Raw genomic sequence first — 10,293 nt, 5'->3', positions numbered from 1 at the left:
GTACTCCGGCGCGTTCGCGTAATCTAGATCGGGATTACTTTTATCATTCGCTTGTGTACTACGGACCTCCCCGACCGTACGTACGCGCGCAGCAGCGTAATAATGAACTTTTGCACCTAAGTGATATTTTTTATAACGAAAAAGATCACAAATCCAAGATAAAACTTTTGATCAAATTCAACCTAAGTAATGTACATTCCTAAAACAAAGTAAAGAAACAACAATTGAGATTATATGGATACATACGTAGCTAAATAATTATATTTCTTATTAGATGTGCGATAAAAACAAGGAACGTTACGTGATTGTCCGTTTTACGGACGAAAACTCAAATTCTAGTAGAATTCTTGATTTGGTCCTACTTTCATGGGTGCACGGAGATGAAGAGAACAGATATAGCTGCCTATATCCAGGTCCGTGCGATTACGAGCACATAGACAGCTGATTATTATCTTTGAAAGAGCCCGAGCAACATTGGGAATCTTTTACAATAGAAGTCATTGCATACGCAAGTATCTAAATATTTATTAAAAGCTTCTTTTTGCAAATTAATGTGCCGTTACTGTAATTTTTTCCTTTTTAAACAATTAGAACACTTGAAACAAGAAAAAAGGCGGCTTAAGCGAGCCTTAAAGTCCGAGGAAATTAAATGCACTGATGACGGATGTGATGAAGACCAACCTATTAAAATGTCTACAGATACCCTCGAAAAAAGTTTGAATGCTATAAAATCCTTCCAACACTGGAGTAAGTCTTCTTCGGCATCAGTAAATTCATTGCTTACCATCCAGCCAAAAACGAAGAACAATCCAGGTATATACATTTTTCAACTTTGTTTAACTTTTTGTTTTATCCTAATATAAAGTACTTTGTATATAATTGTTTTTATATTTTAGGGATATGCTCGACGGATGAACCAACGGAACAAACAATAAAGATAATAGATATTCCTTTTTTGGAACAAACTGACGGGATAGATGTAATAAATCTACCATCGAGTAAATACTTGAAATTCTATTAAATATGTACTGCTTTTAGATTTATTAGATCTCTAACTTAATATTCAATAATTTTTTTAGTTTTAGAGAATGTTTCTGTTCAGAAGAAATACATAAACCACAAGAGCAACTGCAAGAAATAATATTAAGTCAAATAGCGTCTGCCAAAAGAAGCATTCTATACGACTTGGACAAAAAAAATAAACGAAATCAAACATACAATTGTATTAAACAGTTCAACAGGAAATACAGCACAAGGTGGTGTAGAAAAAATCAAAAGCGACTTGGAAATAATTCTGCCCACAGTAACATTGGAGGATTTCTTAGAATTTGAAAATTTATTCTGAAAGCAAAAGAGAATCATTAGTAAATAATTTTAAATAAGTAGAAAATATATCTACGAAGATACATCTACATTTTTTGCAAAAAAATTTTTAATATTTTTGTTACAGATGTCACTGTTCCGAATTTTAATTGTTGGAAATGCAGACGTAAAAGACAGTATTGCTAAAACTTTAAAATCAGTGATGGTTAAAGCGATCGAATTACAATATTCGGGAACTGGAAAAGTGATTAAAAGTCACGGAAAAAGAAATTTCAGTGCAACAAACACATATCTATGTTTAAGAAGTAAATATCTTTTAATATTAACTCTTATGTCTTATATAATTTGTGACTAGAATATTAATTATATATCATTTTTCACAAATACTTTAATCGAAAAATATGGAAATACCCTGGATGTAAAAAAATTACCGGGCCAAGTAGGCATGTGGCTGTCCCGAGCTGGCGACAGAAAAGGCAGCCGAAAACAACGAGAAAAAAATGCAAATAATATATAACAACTTCAGTCCTACTTAAAAAGCGTTGAGCGAGAAATATTATATATATATATATATATATATGTAATGTAATTTTTTGGTGACAAAAAAAATTTTTTTGCTCCAGCCAAAAACAATTGTCAGTGACTAGATAGCTTAATAACGTACAATAAGATACTACAAAAAATGTACGCAAAGCCAGCTCAATATACCGCTCTCATCGTTTAGGGTTACATACACATATGTATATACTTAATAACAAAAATATCTAGTATTCACTGATTTATTGAACTCATATTTCTTCTTAGACTTCTCGTTGGCAAGGATTTTGCAACAATTTCAAACGTGTAAACTTTCTGCTTAGCTCCGCTAATATCACACGCGAGTGAAATCATAACAAATTATCGGCAAAAGTGGACGCAACAGTTCATACAGCTTCTTATATTCGTTTCCTGCGGTTGGAATTAGTGGAAATTTTAGTGCGCAATCAATTACCATTTCTATTTCCCGTTTGCGAGATATTAATCCTCGCTGGGCGTACGTACTCAGGTATCATTCACGGGAAATAACACGGAATTATAAGCATCTAGTTCTCTCGGCATAAAACGCACTTATCTTCGGGAAGCGGTGTGCGCCGCTGCTATTAAGTCGTTAAATCTCCCATATCGATTGTATCGGGAGGATGGAATTCTTGTCGACAGGTACCGGCTGGAGCGTAGAAAAAGAACTCTGACGTAAGCTACGTTACGTGATAATATGGAAAATCGCTCACAAACAAAGAATAGAAATTTACCACCAGCGATCCGTTACAATTCTACGTAAATAAAAGACGCTCTTTTTTCCCACTATGTTTATTTCACTTAGAGCAAATGTACAAAAATGAATGCACTAGTAAGCTCGTGGAATTATCTGTTCAAACAATACTTTCAATACGCTAAGTAAAATTTAAGTAAAAAAAATTTCAAGTAAAATTCTAACGAAAATAATATTGACGGAATTCTGTGCAAAATGCATCAAAATAGTTTAAACTATGCGAGAATTGTCGAGAACTGTCGAAAACTGTCGAAAAAGTGATACAAACTTTCAGTACACCTTATGTCTCGTAGATGGTGCACCAACGGTTGACTTCAAATATTGATTAAAAATAATAAATCGATAAAACTCTTTGCAAAATGCATCAAAATAGTTGAAACTATGCGAGAACAGGCAGAAACTGTCGAGAAAGTAGAAACTGTCAGCACACCCTGCCAATCGTAAATGATGCGCCAGCGATCAGCTTATATACTTAATTAAAAATTATTAATTGACGGAACTCTTTGCAAAATGCATCGAAAGAACTATGCGAGAACTGTCGGAAACTGTCGAAAAAGGGTGGCTTCAAAAAATAATTAAAAACAATAAATCGGCGGAACTTTTTGCAAAATGCATCGAAATAATTGGAACCATGCGAGAACTGTCGGAAACTGTCGAAAATGTATTAGAAACTGTCAACACACCCTATCAATCGTAAATGATGCGCCAGCGGTCAGCTTAAATAATTCAAAATTATTAATTGACGGAACTCTTTACAAAATGCGTTGAAATTGTCACGAACTATAAAATTTTTTGAGAACTGTAGTATACTTTGATACAAAGAAAAAGAGAGAGAGAGAGAGATTTGACCTTAGATACTTTAAATAATTTAATTCAAGGCTTTTATTATAGTCTTTCTGAACAGCATAATAAACCTCTTCTCATAACTAAAGATAACAATCAACGAATTAGATTGGCCTTCTCAGCTAGTCAAATGCGTTGTTTTACTCGTTATTTTGGCATAATAATTGGCCCTTTAATTTATGATAATGACGCTGATATTTGGAAACTATATCAAACTGCTCATCAGATTATTGATATTTTAACTGCACTTTTTATATCTATTACCGTACTTCCATTATTTATTGTTATGATTTATGGATTGTAATTAAACATTGTCCACTTGTATATGATCGTAATAAAAAATAACCAACCGTCGGAGTTTTACGCTTTTAAATGCGATCGACCCGCGATCGAGAATATCGAATGGAGTATTCTCGCGATACTATTAATCGTGTAAATGAAGTAAAGACACAACGGCTTCCCGATGCGACCGCCATATCCGTTCTGTGTACGGTTGTGTGCGTCGCGCGTGCAACAAGTGGCTGGGAGTGTCGAATCGAATATGCGGGACGCGAATTTCTCCGTCGATTGGAGCGTTCTGCGCATCTTGTTAGGCACAAGGTACCACGACTTTTAAGTCCTAAACACACCGAGGTAAATAGAAAACAGGAAATAAAGATGAATATGTAAAGTAAGACGTAAATCATTGTTTCTTGTTTCAGGTTCTATTCATTGCGCGAAGACTTTTACGTATTTCGGAGTGTCGAGTGAAACGGCGACCGGTGCCCACTTTATCGAGCCGGTCGAGAGCTCCACGAATGCACAGTAACGAGTAATCTTGGGCGTATTGCATCAAGGATGCTTATGAGATCTAGTGGATGGAGAATTCGCCAGCAAGATTAATTGCCACGCCGAATTGAGGCCTGCGTTTTACTTCCTGCTATCGATTGTCACGTCTCCGCAATACGGTGTGTGTACTACTGGGAAAAACAGAGATTTTTTTTTGTATCTCCCGACTTTTTGCAGCTAGGAAATATTTGACACACTTAAAAAAAAAATTTGTCAAATTAATTACATTTTTTCTCAATGTACATTTTTAATTTTACTGTTAGTAATATTTTTATATTTATTTTGATCTGTATTTATAATATTATGTTAATATATTTTACATTCATATAATTTACATTGATCATGTTTTTTACTCTTTTTCCCTCCGTCTATTCCCATCGCAAAGTCGGTAAATAATTATATCCAATACATTTGCGTGATTACTCTTCGGATTATTTTCTTCGTTATAATTACAAAAATTATTTATTTCATTACATTCGAATGACGAATTTGGCCTTCTGAAAATAGAAATATCGCATAAAAAATAAGCACGTAGTTGAAAGTGTTAGGAAGAACATTGAACGTGTTATGTGTACAATCGACGACGAATTGCGGCACTGAGATTTCTAGATGCGGTTTTTTAATGAACGGCTCACAAAACGTATCTATAAAGTCTGTGAAACAGCAATTATGCAAAGGAATCGCGAATGCAACCAGCCGACTGATCGCGAGATCTTCGGTAGCCTCGCGTCAGGCGGCCACCCCGCAAGGAGAACGACGATGCATCCCGGTACGCGAACGTTTACTTTTTCAGCCGGTTCGACCAGCCGTTAATTAACCTACGATCCTTTAATTATTACATGGGAGGTCTCGCGGTAATATCGCAGGCGCAGGCATCGTTTGATACGCTCGAACGAACGAAGATCCTCGAGAGAGAGAGAGCAAGAAAGAAGGAAAGAGAGGGAGAGCCGAAATTGATCAACCATCACCGCACGATGGCGATTGTTTCGCTTCTCGCCGGCGCGCAACGAAAGCAAGAATCCCAGAATCGGGTTAAACAAACGTTGTCCGGGACATAATGGCGCCCTAATGACTTGATAAGCACTCTTCGTTGCGCGCCGCCTCCGTTGCAGCAACGCTGCGACCGCGCTCGTCGATCCCTCGGGAAAGCGAAGGAGCGGATTTATTTCTCTCTCTTTCTCTCTTTCTCTCTCTCTCTTTCTCGGCTTGAGTAAGAGAGGCAGCAGCCCGCAACACTTGAGCTGCGGCGAACGGTAAGAGCGAGCGGCAGCCGCGACCGAGGCACCGCACCCACGACTGGAAATTTGATCGATACCGCGCGAACACCAATTATCTACGTCGATAATTAGTTTCGCGGTGCCGATTGTGGCATACGACGATGCAGGTCGCGAGATTCGCAGAATACAACGTATTGCGTAAGTCTCTTCGGCAGGTGTGTGCTTCGATCGCGAGATTAAAGACGATCAAGTAGATCTAATAGATCGTAGAAAAATGTTTGCTTGCGAAAGACCGTTGCAGATTATCGGACGTGCGATTAATTGATTTGATAATGCAATCTCTCTCTCTCTCTCTCTCTCTCTCTTTCTCTCTCTCTTTCTCTTTCCTGCGCGATACCTTCAACTTGTCACTGTACGAACGATTATGTCGTCAGGTTTCTGGAGCATTTAAACATGCAATTAGCAGAAAATTACCTCGAGCTGCTGCTGCTCGCAAACGAATATCGCAGCCGCGATAATAAAAGTGTCGTTGCTAAAACACCGCGAATGATTCATAATTACCGCGGAAAATACGCGGGCGAGAATTATTTCGAAAGATAATTCCAATAATTACGGATGTGGTAGTATTAACGAAAGCCGAGATAGAGATGAAATGCAAGTTGTAAAAGTCCAAACTGTCTGCGGAACTCGTCAGTTCGTCTAGGTAATTTCCTCGCGAGGGAGGATGAAGACATAAAAGTTGGAGTGTAATTACCAGGTTGCAGCGATTCGCGCTATTTAATTCCAGGTGTGAAGGGAATCGTCTTTTTCAGTGCAGCTTTTGCCTGCAACGTGCAATCTGCGATAATTACTTCGCTCGAAGCGACGACGATCCCCAATTATTATCCGCTACATATCTCCAACTTTATTGATTTTTGCAATTTCACTAAATCATATTTATCATTATTTCTTGGTCCTCAAAAATTTGCATTAAACAAATGCAAATTAAACATTGCATTTGCATTAAACATTTTGCATTAAACAAATCTATAATTTATCATTTTTAATTATTTTTGTTAGTTCTGTCATGTTAGTTCGCAAGTTTTAATTAGTAATATTAAATTATTCAATTTGCAAATTTGTTTAAATTTATATACAATTAATATTACGTAAATAATATGTGTCAGTAGGTACCGAAGAAGATTCTCCAGAAAGTCCTCATGTAGATGACGACTTGATTCCAGGTTCGAAAATTTTTTTTAATTATAAATATTAAACATGATGAAAGAGTTCATCCTCCAATTTTTATAAAATTTTATGAATATATTTGCGTACGTGGACATTTTTGTCAAATTTCATAAGAATTCAAAGGCCCATATAGGGTTGCCGGTTGTGACAATGAAACCAAGATTTAGCCAACACTAGGGCAGCCAATTGTCGGCCAAGGTTCTGTCAGTCAGTGCTGGGCCATCACTGGCAAGTGACTGGCTGCCTAACTAACATAACCTAAATAAAATAATCCGGCGTTATGACGAAGACCAATACTTGGTCAATGCTACTGTAGGATAAAGATATTGAATCTTTTAAATTAGGCATTAATTTCGACTCGTTCAAAATGTACGTTGACTGACGGAGAGTTCAAGATCCGAGATAACAACATGCGTGGTAGAAAGAGGGGGGAAAGGAGGACTAGCCGAATTTTCGAAGCGGAGAGCAAGGCTCTCTCGTGATGTACGTCGAACAGTCAACACGCGTTAGAAGCATGACCACGTTTCTCTTATGATCTCTCCGTGATAGTGAACCTTTATAACGAACTCTTTGGAATATTATATAAATTAAAGTTACTCTTTTTATATAACAAGTGGTGATTCTGACCATCCTATCACATAATTCCTACACTACGGTAATCGATTGTTTGCCAAGATTCTGTCAGCCAATGCTGGGCCAATACTGGCAAGTGACTGGCTGCCTATCTAACCAGTACTGTCTGTCAATATTCGACCCAAGTTATCATCCAACATTGCGCCAGTACTGCGCCAATAGTATTTCAGTACCACACCAGTACCCGAACTCCGACGACCAGTATTCACTATTGTTGGCGCAGTACTGAGCCGATTGTAAAACCCTACAGGGGGGTGTACTTTTTCCAAATTACACAGCCAAAAGTAACAACAGAAATATTAAAAATTTATTAAATAAAAACATTTTTTAGTATCTTCAAAGAAGTACCTGGATAAACAGTTTAAAACGATACTAGCAGCTATTGATTCTGCAAAAAGAAGTATTTTGTATGATGTGGATAACAAAATCAATGATTTAAAAGTGATAATAGCAGCCAGTAATGCAGTGCCAGCAATGCAGTACAATGATATTAAGGAAGTAAAAAGCAAATTGGGAGAGATAGTACTTCCTATCACTACTATGGCAAACTTTTTATTATTTGAAGAAGCGATTGAAACTTCCGAAGATAAAAAAAAGCTTTGGTAAGGAAAAATAATACTAAAATAATACTTAATTACTTTATGCCGTATACAACTTCTTTGTTTTTAGATGGACTTTTATAGAATTATGATTTATGGAGAAACTTGCATAAAGAAATGCATAAAAAAAATTATGACAGCCACTGTGACGAAAACAGTGGAAATCGAATATTCGACTTACGAAAGGCAGATCCACGGAATTGGCAAAAAGAATTTTAGCCAGACAAATACGTACCTATGTTTAAACGGTTTGTATTGAAACATTAATACAATTTATAAAATGACACATTAATACAATTATCATATTAGAATTTAGTGAATAATATTTGATTATAACATTCTTGCAGACGTGTTACTGGAAAAATTTGGGCGTATCCAAGAATATAAAAAATTATCGTTGGTCTTAAGCCGTTGGTTATCTGGAGCTCCTGACCGCGAGGACGGACGGAAAACCCGAAATAAACAATGATCTTAATAAAATAAATAATCTTGATTGAAAAGAAATAATCTTGTTAAAATATATAAACGACAATAAACAATAATAAACATATGCTTGTGTTAAAATGTTAACAAATATTCTAGTAATAACGCAATTTAGATTTGATTCTGACATTACATATTATTGCTATCGTAATCCTGTACTGCGGCAGCATACTCTCTAAATTTCTTAGAGTGAAAATACTGCCACTCCAATTTTTTGAGTGATTTTTCACTCAATTTCGAGTGAAAATCTGGCAACCGGTAGTGGCTCAGTACCGGGCCGATCGTAATGCTTGTATTGGGGCAGTACTGGCTACGACGGTTGAACCAGTACTGTCTGTCAATATTCGACCCAAGTTATCATCCAACATTGCACCAGTACTGCGCCAATAATGTTTTCAGTACCACACCAGTATCCGAACTCCGACGACCAGTATTCACTATTGTTGGCGCAGTACTAAGCCGATTGTAAAACCCTACAGGGGGGTGTACTTTTTCCAAATTACACAGCCAAAAGTAACAACAGAAATATTAAAAATTTATTAAATAAAAACATTTTTTAGTATCTTCAAAGAAGTACCTGAATAAACAGTTTAAAACGATACTAGCAGCTATTGATTCTGCAAAAAGAAGTATTTTGTATGATGTGGATAACAAAATCAATGATTTAAAAGTGATGATAGCAGCCAGTAATGCAGTACCATGATATTAAGGAAGTAAAAAGCAAATTGGGAGAGATAGTACTTCCTATCACTACTATGGCAAACTTTTTATTATTTGAAGAAGCGATTGAAACTTCCGAAGATAAAAAAAAGCTTTGGTAAGGAAAAATAATACTAAAATAATACTTAATTACTTTATGCCGTATACAACTTCTTTGTTTTTAGATGGACTTTTATAGAATTATGATTTATGGAGAAACTTGCATAAAGAAATGCATAAAAAAAATTATGACAGCCACTGTGATGAAAACAGTGGAAATCAAATATTCGGCTTACGGAAGGCAGATCCACGGAATTGGCAAAAAGAATTTTAGCCAGACAAATACGTACCTATGTTTAAACGGTTTGTATTGAAACATTAATACAATTTATAAAATGACACATTAATACAATTATCATATTAGAATTTAGTGAATAATATTTGATTATAACATTCTTGCAGACGTGTTACTGGAAAAATTTGGGCGTACCCAAGAATATAAAAAATTATCGTTGGTCTTAAGCCGTTCGTTATCTGGAGCTCCTGACCGCGAGGGCGGACGGAAAACCCGAAAGAAACAATGATCTTAATAAAATAAATAATCTTGATTGAAAAGAAATAATCTTGTTAAAATATATAAACGACAATAAACAATAATAAACATATGCTTGTGTTAAAATGTTAACAAATATTCTAGTAATAACGCAATTTAGATTTGATTCTGACATTACATATTATTGCTATCGTAATCCTGTACTGCGGCAGCATACTCTCTAAATTTCTTAGAGTGAAAATACTGCCACTCCAATTTTTTGAGTGATTTTTCACTCAATTTCGAGTGAAAATCTGGCAACCTGTAATGGCTCAGTACCGGGCCGATCGTAATGCTTGTATTGGGGCAGTACTGGCTACGACGGTTGAACCAGTACTGTCTGTCAATATTCGACCCAAGTTATCATCCAACATTGCGCCAGTACTGCGCCAATAATGTTTTCAGTACCACACCAGTATCCGAACTCCGACGACCAGTATTCACTACTGTTGGCGCAGTACTGAGCCGATTGTAAAACCCTACATGGGATTATTTATGCACAATATCTATTATTAAAAATTTATATGAAACTCTATTAAG

At 36.2% G+C, this 10,293-nt stretch overlaps 1 protein-coding gene across 1 annotated transcript; it reads left to right on the top strand.

Moving 5' to 3' along the window:
* Positions 1-500: 500 nt before the first annotated feature.
* LOC114255034 lies at positions 501-1,893 on the top strand. The gene is made up of 3 exons (XM_028192806.2): positions 501-813; positions 897-998; positions 1,080-1,893. The coding sequence occupies exons 1-3, from the start codon at positions 552-554 to the stop codon at positions 1,139-1,141; spliced, it is 426 nt and encodes a 141-aa protein (XP_028048607.2). The 5' UTR covers positions 501-551; the 3' UTR covers positions 1,142-1,893.
* Positions 1,894-10,293: the final 8,400 nt, after the last annotated feature.

This window comes from Monomorium pharaonis, chromosome 4 (genome assembly GCF_013373865.1).
Source record: "Monomorium pharaonis isolate MP-MQ-018 chromosome 4, ASM1337386v2, whole genome shotgun sequence".
Lineage (NCBI taxonomy): Eukaryota > Metazoa > Arthropoda > Insecta > Hymenoptera > Formicidae > Monomorium > Monomorium pharaonis.
Note: the sequence above shows the minus strand (reverse complement) of the source record. Positions and strands in the feature narration are given on the sequence as shown.